Raw genomic sequence first — 20,676 nt, forward strand, 5'->3', positions numbered from 1 at the left:
AGTGGGTTATAACTCACAGCCACAGAGGCGAGATGAGGTCCTCTCTCAGGCACTCTGCAGGTGGTCTGTTATGATAATTAAAGAAAACAGGGCTTTGCTGTCGAGGGACAAAGGTCGTGATCTGTAACTTTATACTTGGCCGTCAGCTCATACCATAAAGACTTTGATCAGTGGACTCTTACACAAAAATGAGCTGCCATCTTTGTCTTGTATTTGAGTTTTGGCCTTGGTGTGAGTTTCTCAGTGACTGTGGACTGACATGGTCACACCCTGATCTCGACACCCTGACATCTGATCTCAGCAGCGTGGGGTTACTGAGTATTACTGTAAGTCATGACATATTTTGAGTGGGCAACAGGCACCCACATGGTCTTCAGGGAACTTGTCTGACTTTTCTCTGTGACCCTTTAAAGCACACACTGTTTGCAAAGTGTGTCTATAGCAACACCACACAGTTAGCAGTGCATCACACCTCAGTCAACCCCTATTTATTTCCTTTGCTTAGAGTCTGTGTCAGATTGAGTTTAAACAAACGACTCGCTCCAGTAGAGTTAGATAGCAGAGATTTGAGTTTGAAACTATTTAAGTTTAGATTTGTTAAGAGGTGATATTAACCAGTTGCCCTTTCTTCTACTAAACATTAGTTGGCTTGATAGTTTTTGACCTATTGGTGTCTTTTTGGGGGGGAATTACAAATATTCAAAACTCTTCCAGGATTGAAATGAAAAATGTTACAGGATTTTTTTCCTTTTTGCTCAAAGTTAACATTTTCGCACTGATATGTATAGTTAAAAATGACTACTATTTTGTTCTGCATATTTTCAGTTAAGGACATACATTCCAATTACCAGAGAAATTCTTGATCTTTGTAGTTATAACCATAGTACATAGATGCTGTGTTCAGGCTACTCAGATGTGTCATGCTGGTGTCATATGCAAAAAAGCAAGTCATGGCTGAAGATGAATGCAAGTCAACGACAGAGGGACGGCTGTCCATGACTAAAATGCTTGTAACTCAATGAAAAATGAACCGATTTTCAAGCTCTTTGTTTTGTCAAACACATGAGATGTGCATTTATGATCCAAGATACCTGATCCAATAAAAAAACAAGTTTTCACATTGAAATTCTTCATTTAATACAAGGTTCCAGCAATTTTCTACAGAACAAACAGCTCTGAAAGCATTATGAAAGCCATTGTACTCTGCAAATGTTAATGTCTGGAAGCATACAATATTTGACTGAGAAAATACCAATACAATTTATATTCTCAGTTAACAAGATTGTAATCTTAGAACACCAAAAAAGGTTAAAATAGAATAAAGATATGCTCTTTCTGAAGCATAGTCCAGCATACTGACATGAAAATATCAAAACATGATTTTTTTTCCCCCCCTCTTTTTCTTTTGTAATAAAAGTACTGGAAGCTGCCCTTCTGTTGCTGCTCTCATTCACGTTTTGTTTTGCTCATACATTATACACCGCAATAATTCTGTACTACATGCTATGAGTTCTGTCGTCCATGCTACCCCTGCACCATTCACCCACCCCTGATTCTGCTCATGAGGAGTCTCTTTTTGTATTTTTTGGGGGCATTTATGAGTTTATTAGACAGGACTGCTTGGGAGAGACAGGAAACATGTGGAGAGGGAGAAAGGGGAAGACACGCACCAAACAGTGATGAGACCAGGAATCAAGTCTCTGTTACCGGCACCAGCTCTAACCACTGAGATAAACAGATGCCCATGAGGAGTCTTTAACAAAACCTGCACTCTAGCTCACAGCTGTAGGTCTTCAGACAAGATGAAAGGATATGTGTAAGACTGGGAGTCTACAACAATGTTAGCCAGCAACCCTCAGATGCTCAATAGGGTTAACAATGGTTGCACCTTAATGCTAATGTTAGCATGTTAATGTGCATGTAACAAAGATAGGACATGCCTTTGATTACATGGTTGTATTTACCAGAGTTAACATCTTAGTAATACCTTTTGGCATGTTATATGCTAGTTAGTAGCAGGCCTGCCCAAACCCAGAGAATGGGCACTCCCCAGTTTTAATTTATTGACCAATGTCTGTGTGTTGGATCTGTAGCATTGGTACCAGTCTTGGTGCCACTTTTCATCAATTTTGTGCACATTTTACCACATCTAACCACTTTACCCGGCCCATTTTTACCACTTTAAACACATTCTTTTCCACTTTTTTACTCCTCTTTAACCCATTTTTGCTCATTTTGAATGCCTTTTCACACCTGTTCTGTCTTTTTTTTTTAACCACTTTTGACCAATTTTCACCACTTTCTGCATTTTTTTTGCCTCTGCCAACCTATTTCTGCCACTTTTACTCCCTTTTTACCACTCAAAACACATTTTTTCCACTTTTACCTATGTTGCTACTTTTTAATCCTATTCCGCACTTTTCACCTACCATTCCATAAACCCTTTTCATACTCTTTTTCACCATTTATGCCACTTCTAATGGACTTTAGCAACTTTCTACCAATTGTTGCCCCTGTAGACCGGCTGTTGTCACTAGCAATCATTTTCACCACTTTCTATGCCCATTTTTGCCAATTTTACTGCAGTTTATTTTTCATGCCCATGGTTGCCACATATAACCCGCTTTTCTGTCTTGTTTAGCTTGTAATCAATTGTTGCTATTCAATGCCCATTTTTTGCCTCTGTTAATCTAGTTTTTCCAATTTTAACTGGATTTTAAAGTTTTTATGTATATTTTTACCACTGTAAATCCACTTTGGCCACTTTTAGCCCCTTTTCACCATTTTCTGCATGTCTTTGCCACTCTTAACCAATTTTTGCAATTTTCCATTAATTTTTTTTTTTTGCCACTTTTAACCTGTTTTAATTCTGTTTTAAGAAAAGGGGTTTGCATTTTGAAGAAGACTATATACCTTAGCAAAAATATATCTAAAAAATATTGATTGCTTCTATAAAAATGGTTATCATTTAAGTAAAAAAAACAAAAACAAAAAACAAAATATAAATTCTATATGACTACTTCTTCTTCTTCTTTTTTTTTTTTTTTTTTTTACTTCTATGGGCACCCCATTTTCCTGGGCCCCAGAGAGTTCTTCCCTTTATTCCCCCTTAAGGGCAGCCTTTGGCTAGCAGTGACCATAAAGAACAGTGAAGGCTGGAAATGCCATTTTGCTGGTAGGATCTTGCCATTCACTGATGTTCTAGGTGTTTGAAATTCAGACCTAGTAAGGTACTTCAAGTCACAATGATGAACGGTCGAACGTCATATCAAAACTACAACCACCTCATGGGTTATGGAGGAGTAGGATGTGTCCTCTGGCTGTGTAAAATTCAACTATCCATCCAAATATTTCTGAAATGTCTCAGTTTTGTCCGAAGACAGACAAACCAGGAGTATATTTCATAAAGTCAAGGTGCTAGCTTGGCTGAGCCATATGTATTTTGACTGTTGACTTTGCTCTGAGTGTGATTAAAGAAATCTAAATTTAACCCCAGACAGAACAATTAAAGAGATACATGATAACTTAATAGGACCGACCGGGGTAGACCCATGTGATCTTCCCTGTTTGTCTCTCTGGGCTGTGTCCAAAAACATCACAGACCTTTGGCTGGTTTGATCCTTCCAGCATTTGCTATCAACTGCTACAACTCCCACAACCAACCACCCCTGACACATTTAAGTCAAAGGGGTCAGTCATGCACCCAGAAGCGTCACAAGTTTCCAAGATCTCTATCCCCGAAGCCCACTGGGTCAAAAATAGTCCCTGTTAGCCTTTTATAAATCAGAGCGTATCTATAAAAAGATGCTGGCTGACCAGAAACCTGGGCTAAAGCCACGTCAGCCTATCTTTAGCTTTATTTATGTCCTGGTGTTGACAGCACCACTTGCAGAGCTTTCCAGTCACCGTTCAATGGGTCACATGTGTGCCGAGCCTACCGCCTGATGTTGGAAAGCACCGTGGAGTAACAAACAGTAATCAGTGGGCCCACAGAGCTGGTCGGACCGCATCTTTAACAGAAAACAAACAGCTGCTGAGTTAACGGCTTGATGATTCCTGCTCTCAGATTCTTTCCGTCCACTTAGTGTTTATGGGGCTCTCTTGTGATGAGAGATAAGCATGTCCTCTATTGTGAAATGATGACTGGCATTATTACAACCACCAGATGCCCAGAACTATTGTTACAGGAGAGATGTTAAAATAGAAAAACCCATAACTGTAGCTATTTTTGGGTAATGTAGGCCAAGCTGCATTGTCTTTTACCCGACCTTTTTATTGACTGTACATAAATATCTATCCCTGGCTTTTTCAGTGACAGCCTCAATCTCTTCTACTTTTACTGCCACCACATGAAAACTTGTCATGTGAATATCTTATTCAGAAGTTCAAAAACATTACAAGTAGAGAAGAATGTCCCATCCATGCAGAGTTAAATCAAATACAGATTACAGTAACTGGTTTGACTTTGAGAGTACCTTTGTGTGGCTTCTGTTTAAGTAAACAGAAAAACATTTTTTCAAACAAGACAGAGGAGTCATTTTATAATGTTTCTGTTTTTCATCCTCTTGCTCTGCTGAATTGAATATGCTTTTTATTTTTTATCCGGAGAGAATAGATGTATCTGCAGGAAGTATGATTATTGCGGGCTGATGGTTTTATTAATTGGTTATCAAGCAGGCAGAGCCGCGTACACGTCCATCAAGCCATTTTCCTGTTCACTTCTAAATCCTAATTACCAGCATTGAGTTATTTGTTTATATTTAACTAAAAAGATTATACAACCCTTTGACTCTCATTAAAATCGGTTTCTATCAACACCACTCTGCAATGAATGTGAGCTGAGGTAACCCGCAGATGTGTTTTTTTTTTACCTGAGTATAGTCTGGGACACACACTACAAGATAATCACATGCAATTTTGGACCCGATTTCCCCCCTGTCCAAGGTCAGCAAAGGCCCTATTATTGTATGGTACCAATGATTATCTTTACAGATTATCCTGTGAGACCGATGTTGTTTTATACACAGTAAGAAGATACACAGGTTATAAAAAGCTAAACAACTTTTGAACCATAAATTGTAGCCACTTGCTTTTTGTTCCATTGAAAGTCCTCTGTTCTAATGACGCTGTCCACGGCTTTGTGGCTTTTACAGGGCTTCTCTAGCATGCCTGGAACTTTGGTGACTTCCTGGGGTCTTTTAAGATTAAATCCACATAACTAAATCCAATATTGAACATCATTTTATCCATTTTAAATATTTTTTTTCAATTGTCTCTGCCACTAGCTTAGCATTAGTCACCGTATTGTTTTCCTACAATGGCTGTCACATGAGCTGAGACGACTAATAGACAGCTGTTCCATTGTCATGTCATACTTTGCCAAAATGTGCATGTCTTAATACTTAGATCATGCAGGAGATGGCCTGAATAGCTCATAATGGGGAGAAAGAGAGACAGAAAGCCTGAGATGTGGCCCTCTGTGATTGGCCCACAGCAATTTCTAAAGATTAAATGAAATATGGCCCATATTTGAACATGATCCTTGTGCTTGACTGTATTGTACTTGGTTGCAGCACAAGGCAGTGCTTTCATGCTAATTCTGTAAACAAACATTTTGACAAGAAGAATTTTTTGATATGAGTTTTTGTGACTGAATGAAGACAACACTTTAAATGGAAAACATGTTGGCAACCAAAATAATAACAATGTTTTGATTTATAATGCCCTGATGGATTATGAAGGCTAATAGCAGTACCGATTGTGTTTTAGGGGCAGAACCAGTAGTAGCCAGGCCCCCCTGAAATCTGATTGGCCTCCCAAAAATCCTTAAAATGATTGTCTATTTGCCTTGTCAATCATTAACTCAATCACTTAGCATATCTTAACCATCAAAAGATTGGTTTTACTAACTCTACTATCCTGAAGTTGAGGCATACAAAAGTGGTCCATGATTCCCAAAGATGCATTGTTGGTTTCAAATAATAAAGGCTAAAAAATGAAAAGCTAAATCTCAGATTGCACAAAACAATCACAGTAATCTACTAAATAAACAAGTAACAAGAGGCAGCACTCACTCCTCTGTGTCTTTGGCATTCTAGGAGTTAGAGTCCAGGTCAGACTTGCAGAATCAGCTAGAAGTAACACTATCTGTGCAGCCAAGTGAGATTAACATTTCCAGTGAGCACCCCAAAAGGCCTGGAGCAGATCCATTATGACAACTAGATTTAGTTTTTCTTTTGCAGTTGAAGTAACAATGACAATCAAGCAGCAACACTCCCTAAATGTGTGAAACTGTGTTGTTATAAGATTAGGTCAGATTAACACTGCTGAAAGTCTAACTCTTAATGGAGTCGGGGATCAGTGAACCTTTCCATTTTATATTAACTGAAGCCCTGGGAAGAAGGTCAAAGCGCTTTCATAAAGAGACAGTGTGTAACTCCTCCTCCATCTTCTTCCCCTCACCTTCTTGAATGTGTTTTGTGGCAAATCTTTAAGGGCAAGTTTGCCCACATAAGGACAGCAGGTCTCATCCCACTCAAACTTTAGTTCAAGACTGAAAGCAGAGGCCACACACTCATTGCACGGAGATGTTGTAGGTGGATTATATGCGTTTGTGTCTGTGTGTGTGGGCTCCTTACGCTCTCCTCAAGCAGCAGTATTGTTACACTAAAGCCTTTGAGCTACACAATGTGGGGGCTGCCACATCTTACAACGTATGAGTGCCTGTTGCTCTTTCAGCATCTCCACACGAAGATCATTTCACACAATGATCACTGGTGCTATTCTTAGTCCCTTATTGAACCTGGCATTGAACTGTATTGAGACTAAGGAGTGCAATCATGCAAATGCTTGTGCCAAGATGGAGATGTGTCAGCGATGCAAGATGACTGTGTGGGATGAGTGAGTCTGAGAGGAATCAGAGATTGGAACATTGTTTCGGCTGATAATTTCTGTTTGTGCTGCTCTCACAACATCCAGAGATGTAGGTCTGCCAGTGTTGTGTATGGACTTAAGACTTTTATTAAAAGACAAGATGAGATTTATTTATGGAGCTGTATTGTAGATAAATCATTCAAAACTAAATATTATCTGTATTGACATTGTTTTTATATCCCTTAAACTTAAGGTACAAAATTAAATTTTTTTCAAGATTTATTTCTGGGCATTTTGTGCCTTTATTAGATAGAGGAGGACAGCGGATAGAGACGAAAACAGAGTCACGAGTGGGGGAGAGACAATGCGGTAAAGGGCCTCAGGCCAGAATTGAACCTGGGCCGCCCGTGTACATGGGGAGCGTCTTAAACCACTAGGCCACCAGCTCCCAAAAAATTACATTTTATTCAGAAAAAAAATACTTTAATATGGAGTTGGTCCACCTTTTGCAACTATAACTGCCTCCACTCTTCTTTGAAGGATTTCCACAAGATTTTGGAGTGTTTCTGTGGGAATTTGAGCCCATTTATTTTGTAAATTATTTATGAAGTCAGGCTCTGATGTTGGACAAGAAGGCCTGAATCACAATCTCTGTTCAAGTTGAGCTTGCAACTATGGCAGCCTCCATGACAAGACAGTCCATTTCATGAAAATTTAAGAAAATCAAGAATTTCTCTGTTTCTGAAAACTTTAGGAAATATTGGAAGACCTCAATTAAAAAAAGACACAATATAGTAATGGTCCCTTTATAGAATCATATAGAAATTTCAAGACAAAAATTCTACATATTATATCTTTAAAAATTGTTATGAATGTAGTTGAATACTGAGCAACAAGTCATGATTAATAGTCTAATAACATCCAACCTGTTTTGTTTTTTAACCAGGTACAGCATGAACTGCCACAGAATTAGGCCTACTGTAAGGCTCATGTCTTCATGACGTGGTGAATTTTCACAGCTATCATTTAGGTCCAATTTGTCTTGATCCCTGATGTGGACCCGTTGTTTTTTTCTCTTTCAAAGAGCTCTCCAGCTGTAAAGCACACTTACTTTGCTTGCTGCCTCAGTCACTCTCACATGGCTTTCCCACAAGTGCCATGTGGAGCACACTAAAACATTAGTCGTATTATTTTCTCGTACAATTTAATGTTTTGGATGGAAAACCCATAATGATGAATCTTCTGTTTTTGTCAGCATATCCATCAGATTGAATAGGATCAAAATATTGATGAATTCCTAAGTTTGAAGGTGTAGCTTAAATTAGTTAGCTTTATAAACATCAGGGAGCTGCAGAATGGCAGCTGCTGTGATCTGATGTTCCTTTACTATGAACACAGTCACTAGTTTTCATTTTGGGTTGATCCTTATTATTCTAGTGCTGTAAATACTCCCAATGGCACCAAATCCAGAGCTTCAAATAGTGTGTTTTTTCTCCTATTTTAGCCACATCTGCTAAAAAACCACAGAGTCCAGCTATCTAAGGAAATAACTGAGCCACTTTTAAAATGCCAATATGTATATGTGATACGTTTTGGGGCTTGGAGCCACAGATAGATCAGGAAACAAACAAAGACATTGTTATGTTCATGTTTTTAGGGGGATCTGTTGAACTTAAAAGTCTAAATTATAAAGTAGGCTTTATTTCTGGGGGAAATGTATTTTTGCAGTTTCACATGGTACAGATAGATGCTGATGTTACATTATAAAGTAAAACAGTTGAACGTTTAAGTACCATTTGCACTTTTTTCCCATTTTATTAACTTCGTGAGATCCACTACTGGACACCAGCTGTACTGGTGACTCAATAATAGCTTCTCTTAGAAGAATACATGTTCCATTTTACTTTCTGAAGGAAAAAATGGCAAAAAAGAAAGATTCATTTTAATATGGTGTTGGTATAAAATATTCAACTGCTGAAATGCTGTTTTTGAACACCTGATTGGTTGTGTCTTTATGTAAAAAGCTATAAATATCTGCAATAAGTGAGTGCACATAAAGCTTAACCATAGTGCACATTTGAAGCCTTACTTATCATAGAGTAAGGGTTGCATTTTCACAGCAGTGCCCCTGTATCTGGTTTGCTTCCCTCTGCATTTATTTTCCAGCTGCTTCTTGAATCAAACTGTTGATTTCCAGCTTCCTGTCTTGATTGTCTGAAATGTATGAGTGATTACAGTCTCCAAGATGCCATAAATAGCTGGAGTGACGCACATTCTCTGTCAAATGTCCATTTTGTGTGGCATGCAGTTTAAACTGCTCAGAACATCAAATTACTGCACTGGACGCATGACAGAAAATAGAAAACAGAACCATGACCTCTTCGACTTTATGGCTTCTCCCCAAACATTTCAATCCTACTGTGTCTCACAGAGCATTTCTGCTTTACACAAAACCCTTGCCCTCTGTATATGCTGATAAGCATATTTGATCAAGCATGTTTTTTTTATGTAAAGATAATACCATTTCAATGAAGCATTCAACACTGAAAGAATTCAACAGGTTATAATAATGCATTTAAGTTAGATTTTTGTTATATTACATCAGACTGGAAGGGGTTACAAAGTCGTCTCAGAGGCTTTAGGTGTTCACCAGTCCACAGTCAAACAAAATGTCCACAAACGTCCACAAATGTCCACAAATGTCCACAAATGGAGATGACGGGTACCATGGCTACTCTCCCCAGAAGTGGGCGCCCAGCCAGGCTGACTCTAAGGGAATGCTCAGAGAGGTAAAAAAGAACCCTAGAGTAACAGCCAAAGGCTTAAAGGAATCATTGGAACAAGTCACCATCTCTGTTCATGAGTCTACCATACACAAAAGATTGAACAGGCATGGTGACCATGGCAGGATACCATGGAAGAAGCCACTGCTTTCCAAAAAAACATCACTGCACGCTCAACGTTTGCCAAGTAGCACCCTGACACCCCACAGCAGTTCTGGGAAAATGTTTTTGGACTGATGAAACTAAGGTTGAATTGTTTGGGAAGAACATGCAGCACTACTTATGGCATAAAAAGAGTACTGCATACCAACATGAGAACACCATCCCCATAGTAAAGTATCGTGGAGGGTCCATCACGATTTGGGAATGCTTTGTTGCCTCAGGGCCTAGGCTGCTTGCAATCATCAAGGGGAAAATGAATTCCCAAGTTTATCAAGCTATCTAACAGGATAATGTCAGGGTATCTGCCAGCTGAAGTTTAGGAGTTGCCCCTAAACGTTGAAGCAAATCTATTAGAGCACGGCTTTGAAAAAAGAAAGAAAATCCACCTTTTGGAGCGGCCCAGTCAGAGTCCAGACCTGAATCCAATAGAGATGCTGTGGAATAACCTCAAGAGAGCCGTTAACACCAGGCAGCCTAAGAATATGGGTGAGCTGAAGCAGTTCTATAAGGAAGAATGGTCCAAAATTCCTCCAGAACGTTGTGCAGGTCTGAGTGTTTGTCCACTTGTGACTGAGGTGCAGATCAGATCCCATTTAATGACCAATTAATACAGAAAACTAGATAATTTGAAAGGGTTTACATACTTTTTCTTGCCACCCTCTCAAGAGAAGCATGTTATAGTTTTATAAAAATGTCATAAAAATCTTTGAAGTAGGTTAAAGTAAAAATACTGCTAGACATACTCAACTGTATAAGTTATGAAATATCTAAATTGCAAATGGACTCAAGACAGTCTGGCAGCAGACTGCAGCCCTCAGACGCCCCCCCTCTTGCAGACCAATACTGTGAAATAGAGCTTCTATCAGAACAGGAATACACACTTAACAGAAAATAAAATAACATTGGACTAAACTTTTGTTTTGGGTTTAGGTATGGGTTAAGGTAAGGGTTAGGATAGGCCATCCAAAACTTGAAAGTCAAAAAATCTGACCTGTAAAACTTATTGACAAAATGTTTTAATAGCCTAGTAAACTGTCTGCTAACAGGAAAAATAGCTTGTCTCCATGAAAACACTTTGATGCAGTTAACATAGCTAAGGCTAAAGCTAACAAAACTATATAGGCAATTTAGCTAAAGCTTAAGCTAATGACGCTATGTTAGTTACATTAGCTTATGGTAGGGTAGAAACACAGTGAGGCACAATACTGGCTTCGCCATGGGTGAACTGTCCTAGTGAAAGCGTTGCCTGCTGGTGCCAACAGATGCACTGACAGTCTCACCCATGGTCTTACTGGATGACTTGAAGTCATGGCAGAGGGTGAATATTCCTCTATTCCTCCCAGCATTGTGAGTATTCTCATGTCAATTCACTGTCTTTCTCTCTGACATTCCGACTCATCTCCTCAACCGGGTGTGTGTCTTTCAAACTCTATAAACGCCAAAACTTTGAATAGAAACACAACAAAATGCTACTGGGATTGAAGTTACTCATGTCTGCCATCTCCTGGTGTAAAGTGGCAACAGCGCAGACCTCCACCATTAGCCCTGTCTCCCAATAGTACAGAATCCTTAAAAAAAATTCCTGAATCCAGACGGTGATCCGGATCACTCTCAAAATCTACTGAGTTCTTCCTTATGCCATTTCTGACATTTCCTGAAAATTTCATCAAAATCCGTCCAAAACTTTTTGAGTTATGTTGCTAACAAACAAACGAACAAACGAACAAACCCACCCGATCACATAACCTCCTTAGTGGAGGTAATTAGAAGTTGAGGGAAATGTATGAATAATTAAAGTGGACAGCGGTATAAATTACAGGTAATGGAGTGATATCAATGATTTTCTTTTGACCACTGCTGGAGCAGAGCTTCGTCAAACAAGGTTAACAATTTCTCATGTAGCCTGTGACAGAGTCATGTGAAAGAGGACAGCCTCCGACATTCAGGTCCCCTCAAACCAGCTTTAATATTAGAGAGAGGATTGATCTAAACACAGTTTGTTCTTCAGTGTTTACATTAGTGATCCCCTTGAGAAAATGAGCAGTCAGACTCTGTCCCAGATTGGCTGTAAAAATGAGCTTACTGTAAAAGTGGACAGCTGGACTCACTATCAGTCACTGTGATGCAACATAACACACCAGTGCGTTGTGTCCCTGTTAGACTGCACCATTCCTGTCATGAATCAATTTATCGTGCAAATGGAAAACCCTAACAGCCTCTGACCTCTCTCAACTGCTAGTAATTGCAGGCAATTTATATTAGTCAAACATAATTTACTGAAAGAGCAGGAGATGCTGAAACATCTAAGGGCAAGTTTATTCCCACACGCTGTGGGCCTTTTACTGCAGCCCTTCTGGAGGTCATTCACAGGAAGAGCGCACATGTTTTTAACCTTTAAGATTTAACTTTCCATCTGTACATTATTAACAGGACACAGATGTCCTACATGTTCTTGTGCCTACGCTGATGGGTGCTTTTATTACACTGATATTCAAATGAAAGCCTGTATGCTTTGAATGCAATCAGTGGCGTTAAATAAGATGATAAAGAAGTGTTGCCTCCAGATGAAGTGCAGCCTTTTCAAACAATCAGCAATCAAAATGCTAATGAGCGCTCTATATAAATCTGTACCTAATCTCCACACCTCTCTTATATACAGAGATATGACAAATCACTCAAATGAACAATGAACTGGTCTCTTACAGAGACGTCTTGTTCAGCCTCTGAAGAGATCTGTATCACCACAATTACAAGATTGATTTTGGTAGACTGAAAACCCCACAAAAGATCAAGATAGTCCAGCTGATAATTTTTCTCCAACACATTTGAAATATTTTCAAGTGATTTAGGCACTTTTCTTTGACCTTTATTTGATAGATTGTGAAAAAATAGGATTAAGAAATTGTTTTAAATATCAATGCCATTTTAGAAATAATGGATAATGCAGTTTTGGCAAGTTTTTATTTTGAACTTGGTTTGGCAGCATGTGTTTTCATAAAATAAATTATTATGACCCACTTTGAAATGCAATATGCATCTGTTGGTGTCTATAATTAGAACAGTTTGTTGTTTTTGGGTTAAGTGTCATTTAAAATGCTTAGGTTTTGATACAATGAATACTACTCAAATACTATAAATATAATTCAAAGTTAGGGCAAGCAACAAGTTAGCTGCCTTAGCATTAAGACTGAGATGAAATGTCTCTGCTTTGATGTAAAATAACAAATTGTAAGTGAAGCCAAGACATGAAATTCCCACTCTTAGCCAAGATTTGACTTCAATATTACCCTTAAAATAAGCAGCATTAAGAGGAAGACAAAACCTCTCTAGCTAGCTAGCTAGCTAAATAACTTGCAAGCTAGCTAACTAGAAAGGCCTGCTATAGCTGTGCGTAAGTTCAAACTAGAGATGGGCGATACCGATGTTTTTTAATTCGATACGATACATTTTGATGTCATTTTTTTCGAAACTGATACGGTACCGATACTTTTGAAGAAAGAATAAAATATTGGACTCGCAAACTTTCAAAAGTTACACATTTCAGGCAGTTAAAAAGGCGTATGCAGGTCATTCAGAAATTCATTTAGGGAGAACCTCCAATGAAATTAAAATGTTTAAGCAGGTATAAAATATAAAATAAACTATAATCATAGCACAAACTTGTATATAGAATTAAAATATCCACAACATAACCAATTTCTTTTCTTTTTTTAATTCAGATAGAAGGGCTGTATTAGCCATCTATACCCACTGATTTGAAACAAAAATGTAAGAAAGTCATCAAAGTCATCAAAGATTTTCATAGAAATATTTATCTTATGTCTCTACAATTTGATTTTATACATTTTATGGTATTGGCATGTGGTCTCAGTATTCTTTTTTTTTTTTTTAATTTCTTCTTACAATTTTGAAATTTACTTAGGGGCCACATTGAGTGAGAAAGACAGCCAGGTTCACATCACAGACTATAAAATTACTTTATATGCGAGTGAGTGGAGTTGCTGAAATCTGTTACTCATTAATGATTGGTCCTCAAAGTCACATGGTACAGAAGGACTGACATGTCCGATTGTTCCTTAACGCCATGTGACGGATGAGCAGGTTAGGCATGTTTGAGTGGGCTCCAAATTCACGTGACACGGACTGGCAGTAAATCCAAAACAGTCTGGAAGAGAGAGAGGCAGAGAGGCAGGGAGGCACTCAGTGGAGAAGCAGTGGTGAGACATTTTTATAGTACTAATTTGGTATCGATACTTTGCTAAAGGGATCAATACCAAAAGAGTACTTGATAAATATCGATATATCGATACTTTAGTATCGATACTCCCACCACCAGTTTAAACGTAGCCTAGTTTGAATGCAATGCACTTATGATGGAGTTTATGCCTTGTTAGCATTTAAGGTGTTGCACCAGCTGAGACAGTTTTAACATGGCTTAAGATTTAACTTAGTTGTAACACCTACCTCCCACTAGCTGTAAAGTCCTCCATAAAAGGTCTGTTATGGTGATAGCTGTCAAAAGTGTAGATAAAGAGGAGCTGAGGATACTACTGGCAATATATCTATATGCACACGTACCACCGTATCCCGAGACAACCAGTGCACTTCTTCCAGTTCTCATCCCATCAATGTTTGAACATGGCGTTCTTCACCCGGTCTCTTCAAGATGTACAAGAAAATAACAGTTAACAATGTTACCTAAGTGATTCAAGCAGTGTGCCACACTGCTACAACTAAACTATATTTTTTAAGCCACAGCCAGAATTACAAAGGTAAGGTCCAGATGTTTAATTAAAACATTTGCTTTTAGCATGTGTATCAGCTAGCATGCTAATGCAGTGATTATAGTATGGGTGCTAACGTCATGAAACTTTCTATTATGTCAAACTTTTCTTAGCATCTTTATAAATCAGTAAGGGGACTAACAGTAAAGTTAGCTCTCCGAATGGCAAAGATCCACTTCTGCCTGGTTTTCACATCAGACAGAAATGTGTGAAATCTAAGCACAGAGGATGCTGGATGCTGTACATAATGTCACACAGCAGTGTTCTGTAGTGTATTTCAGTAGATGTATCCATTAAATTCAGCAGCAACATCCAATGTCCAAAAAAAAAAACAAACAAAAAAAAAAAGCCAAATCTGAAAAAAATCTGCAATTCCTCGAGTGTCCAGAAGAGGGGGCTCTATAAGGACGTCGAAGTACGATTCATGCCCATGTGAAAATGCCAGTATGGACAGCAGAAATGCCACTGAGACTATGCTTTCAACAGTGTGTGATGAAATTTTGTCCCAGGGAAAGATATTCCCTACGAGAACATTAGAACTTTTAGGAAATGCCAACAGCAGCACTGTAACTTCAACAGCTAAAGAAGTGGAACTGTCAGATTTGGAGCCAAAGCAAAAATGATCTTAATAGGAGCTTAAAATAGCCAAAGCTGTGGGGAAACTCAGAACAGAGGAAGGAGTGATTAGGAAAAACTCAGGGTCTGTGCCGGTAACCCAGCAATGGAAAACCAGCAGGCCTCCCAGGGAAAATCCGTCCCTTAGTGTCCGTCCATATGTGGTGGATTATCTCTTATTTCCCAAGCTACTTGAAGTGATTGGAAATCTCACCCTCATTTCTTTCTGTGGCCTTGCTCTCCATGTCAGCCAGCTGAACCATCCCTGTGTGCTGGAGGATCTGTAGGGACACATCAAGGCTAAAGTTGGAGGCTCATTACCTCCCAAATGTAATGCTTGACCCTGTGTCATGGGCTTATCCCTTTGCTTCTGCTCTCTCATCTCCCTCAGGGTCTTCTCCAGTGTACTCTGCTTTTACTTGGAGCTCGGATGTTGTGCTTTGATTGGAACTGTTATTTGCAGATATAAATAGCCTAATATAAATGGGCAGCGGGCGCGTAGGCTATCAGCAGCATTGTCTGTATATTTGGTGAGTCACTGCACATTGAAAGTGGCCGGCTGAGGGGGCATAGTCTATCCATGTCTGTGAATATGATAATATGGTTCTTGCTATATTTGTCAACTAATCTCAAGTCCATTATTGTTGTATTATTGCCTCTATCTTGCCTGCTGATCCAATAGTGATGATGAAGGCTGAAGAGGAATTGTTTGCTAGTTTACACCAGAAATTTCTACAAACTCCATCCCAAATAAATATCTACACATTTCTGATTCTTGACTATCAAAAATATAAATACTGAATATTTGTCCTTGATTTCGGATAAAACATGACCTCACTCTCCCTTAACTGCCACTTAAAAATGTGACCTGGATGATACCCTGGACCAGTGGTTCCCAACCTTTTCTCCACAGAGCCCCCCTTCACATATCTGAGAAGAGCTAAGGCCCCCTGAGACCCCCATAAAAAAGGGATATATCACTGCCAAAAATACAGATCAATTTGTTTTCATTGTTTGGAGCCAAAGAAAATTGCCCAAAACACATGCTCTTACCAAATACCTTTGTATTAACTATAAATGTTTAATCATGATTTGAGGTAGTATGAAAGAACCTAATTTTAACAACCTAAGAGCACACAGACCCTCATGCCCCCCTCTGAAATCTCTGGCACCCCCCCCAAGGGTGTCCCAGACTTCAGGTTGGGAACCAATGCCCTAGACCACTGGTGTTCAGCCTTTTTTGCCCAAGGCACACACCTAAGATCAAGCCAAAATCTCAAGGCACACCATATCCATATCAATAGAAAATAGCCTATTTAAAATGTGTAACTTAAAGGGATACTCCCACATTTTGGCAAATTCGCCCATTGCCATAATTCCTATAGTCTTAGTAATAGGTCCGTTTCCTTTAGTTGTCCGTACAAGCTGTTTCTAGATCTGGGGGGACCGTTAAACTAGCTGCACTGCGAACGCTATTTTAGCAGACGGAATTTTTGCTTTCCCTCATCAAACTCATCAAATACACACAATCCAACAACTCCAAAACTCCCTTGTGGACAAGTTGTGACCTGCACATTCACCACACTATGAAATAATCATGGAACATTACGAGACGGAGATGTTTTAAAGTTAAATGCAAAGGCTGCTGCACTGTGTCACTCCGCCCAGTGGTTCACTCAAGAAATAGTTCAGAGTATTTGCTTCATGTGTCGTAATGTTACATAATTATAGGTTATTATTTCATAGCGTGGTTAATGTGCAGGTCACAACTTGTCCACGAGAGCATTTTGGAGTTGTTGGATTGTGTATTTGATGAGTTTGATGAAGGAAATCAAGAATTCCGCCTACTAAAATAGCGTTCGCGGTGCAGCTGGTTTAACGGTCCCCCCAACTCTAGAAACAGCTTGCACGGACAACTAAAGGAAACGGACCTATTACTAAGACTATAGGAATTATGGCAACGGGCAAATTTGCCAAAATGTTGAACTATCCCTTTAAACCTAAAACGTGTAATCAGCAACTTAAGTTGCTTTCTAGTTGTGCCAACAATGTACAGTTGTACAAATTCCCATGAAGCACCAAGACTTGCCACAAGTCACACCAGGGTACCTTACCGCCCCCCCCCACTGACCTAAGCTTCATAGGATTTGATTCTTTCAGCTATTTCTGACAAAATCTGCTGTTTTTGTCAGCCTTTACTTAAAAACACAATGAGACTCACTCTATTCTTCTAAAAGTACCCATCAGCAAAAATGCAGCATCCATGACAGGTGTGAGGTGTGTTGGCATGGAGATGGTATGTGCATAGGTATAAACATAGATATGCATGATTGTGAAATACGCCAAAGGCTCCCAGATTAGCTGTTGGGAAGTTGAAAATATCAAACTAGATGTAAATCTGTTTTACTTGTGTGTTGTTATAGAGGAATCTTTGAATGTTTTTTAAATTTTTCTTGATACCTATTAGTTGAACACTTTGGGTCCATGAAAGACACCACCTTTATTTATTCATCATTGATGAAAAATAAGGACAGACAGCTTTTTTCCTTACAGCCATGTACGAACAATAACCTAAAATTGATTAAACTTGTCAGCAGGATAATGGATGAGTATGAAGCATTTATTTAATTTGTCTTTTGTGAATAAGAGGTGATTAGTTTGTTGAACAATACTGCTAAATGTTATCCAGTGGACCTTCCATGAGCTATTCATAGCAACACTTGGGTCTGAATATAGCTCTGCTCCCCTGCGAGGTTACCTGGATCAGCATTCATAAAGGCTTAATCACACGGAGTGGAGCGTGCTGGTAATGAAGTTACAAACATGACATTTCAGGCTGTCTCATCAGATTAAAACTGTTTGCCTGTAACGTAGAAGCCAACAGGTAGAACAGAAAATAATTATTGCATTACATGAGATGGAACAACCATGACAGCAGATATAGAAAGGTAAGCTTGACAGTATAGACGATATACGACGATACAATAATGGAATGAAAAGAACAAAAACTCTGATTTTAAAAGTAGTGATGCATTAGAGGTGCTTGCATCATTTTTAATTCTGCTAATGTGGAAAGTTAGATTAAATAACATTTCAGCATTTACAGGCAATCCTTGTGATTTAGGGTTTCACAACATCTTTTTGTAACAGTTTATCATAATCAGGGGATCAAGGTTAAAGCATCACAGTTTAAAGACCAGGCTTGTGTATCTAATATCAATAACAGGTTCATACTGAGAACATCACAACAAAGCATTGGTGTCAGAATATGAGACAAAGAAATAATAAGAATAAACCCTTTTTTATTAGACTGAATTAATAAAACTTTTGTTAGTATAATAAAATGACCTTATTCTCAAACTTCTAACATAAAGAAAATTAGCTCTTATGGTAAAATTATGTTTTATGTTACACAACTTTATTCCACATTTCCCTCAATTTTCTTTCCAATGACAGCCATGTACTCACTTGAAGTATACAGGGAAAGTTTGAAGAAAATGAAAAGGTTCAGAGCATAAAAAATGACAAACTCAAAACTTAAACCAACATCAACATTGTCCCCAGCACAGGCCTAAGTATATAACATACATTCAAAATCTCAACTTTTCTCAAACATCTTGTAATTTAACTTGGGGTTTGTGTACATCCTAAGTTCAATCCACTCACTGAGATATACATTTGTTTTTGACATTCAAGGTCACTTAATGAACTGATAGCCCTGAAAGCCACATTGGTGTAGTTTGCCCTGATATACAGCAGGACAAACAACACAATATCCAACTTATTAGATAGAAATCTTCAGGGGAACTCTCTCCTGGTTTGTTTTACTGGGCTCTTTGGGGTTCTGGTATGAGAGCCTCACAAATACGACAATGAGGATGGTTCCTGAAATAGAGAATAAAAATAAAAACAATCTCTCTAAAGAGAAAAATAATAATGTAAACCAACAATACTAGTATGTCTTTGCAACAATGAATATTACTGTATAGATGGAACTAAAAGTTTGCAGAGAGGTCCTATGCATTCTTAATTACACAAATGTAAATTGTAATGTAATGCAATAGCAACATGGAAAGTGTCTCTCTGCTTACCTATGACAGCAAAGGTGCCGAGCAGGATGCCAACCGCAGACTGAATAGTTGGCATGCCTGGCAGCTGCTTGGCTGCCATTTTGCAGTTCCCTCTGACATTGCAGGGACACACTGTCACTAGCATGAGAACAAAACAGATCACAAATTATAGCTTTGTAAAAAGAGGAAATACAACTGATTAAAAAAATGTATGTTAAGTCTATGATACATTATTTCGTCCAGGAATCTCCAAGTGCACTGTGTGTAAAATTCACTGCCTGAGGGCTCACATCAAAACAACTGATCCAGCACATTGCATACTGGGTGCCCAGGACCTGGTGGGCTGGACCAGATGTCAGCCACGTGTATTATGGAGGGGTCAGCTAGGAGTGTTTAGCTCTGTCCACCTTGACTGCTTTCTTGTTTATTTTTTTCCAAATTAAGGAGTATTAATAATGAAAATGGCACTTCATAAGGTGTATTTACTAAACAGTAAAGCAGCATTTTGTTTCATGGATGAATTTCACATTTTAAGGGAGAAAAGCTGTGAAAAGTGGTCTTCCACCTACAGCCAAAGAAAGGCAGCTTTTAGTAGGTCATGCCTCTTTGTGTAGCAGTCTTTGTTGTAAAATTAAGTGTTTACATGGCAACAATAACATTTTTTCTGTCCGTCACAGAGGCTGTCGTGACAGCTACTTTGACTTGACTGTTCAGACTATAAAAATTAACAGTTTTGAAAACTTTTGAAAAGGTGTGCAAGACAGTCTGGCTGCACATTATTATTTCTTGATTAATATGTAAAATTATAGTTATTTACTTGCATTTCTGAACAGAAAAATTAGTTTTAGTGGTTGAATGTTATGCTTGATTCATTTCTGACTTCTCGGAGAAGCCCAGTGAGCCAGCTCAAATTTGGGTGAATTCAGTTTGAAATTCCTCATTCCTGTTCAAAATGGTAAAACGTGGAGAGCTCACTGAAAATGAAAGCACTTCATGATGCTGGGTGGTCTTTGAGACAAATATGACAGGTGGTCTAATAAATTTGTTAAGCACTGTATCTTCTAGCAATAATACATGCCAAAGCTTTTGATATAAAATTGTTATAAATGTCTGTTTAGGTTTAGAGTAAGGGCTAAGGTAATGGTTAGGATGGCAAAAGTTAAAAGTTAAAAGCCTGACCTGCAAAACCTTATGACAAAATGTTTAATAAAGCCAAGAACACAGTGTGCTTTAAGGAAAAGAGTTTGTCCTCCAAGAAAACATTCTAATGCAACAAATGTCACTAACGTAGCTCCATTAGCTGTGTAACCTTAGTAGATAATGGAGGTATGTCACTAACATAGCTGCTAAGCTAATGTAGCTAAAGCTAATCTCAAAAAGCAGCTATAT

At 38.6% G+C, this 20,676-nt stretch overlaps 1 protein-coding gene across 1 annotated transcript in view; it reads right to left on the reverse strand.

The window, feature by feature from the left end:
• Nucleotides 1-18,257: 18,257 nt before the first annotated feature.
• The window catches only part of cdh16 (cadherin 16, KSP-cadherin), a 56,563-nt gene continuing 54,144 nt past the window's right edge, over nucleotides 18,258-20,676 (reverse strand). The window contains exons 16-17 of the mRNA XM_041794440.1: nucleotides 19,309-19,425; nucleotides 18,258-19,102 (exon numbers count right to left, since the gene is read on the reverse strand). Of these exons, the coding sequence (XP_041650374.1) occupies nucleotides 19,002-19,102; nucleotides 19,309-19,425 (218 nt within the window). The 3' untranslated portion in view covers nucleotides 18,258-19,001. The remainder of the gene's footprint in view (nucleotides 19,103-19,308; nucleotides 19,426-20,676) is intronic.

The sequence above is a fragment of the Cheilinus undulatus genome, linkage group 1, assembly GCF_018320785.1.
Source record: "Cheilinus undulatus linkage group 1, ASM1832078v1, whole genome shotgun sequence".
Classification (NCBI taxonomy): domain Eukaryota; kingdom Metazoa; phylum Chordata; class Actinopteri; order Labriformes; family Labridae; genus Cheilinus; species Cheilinus undulatus.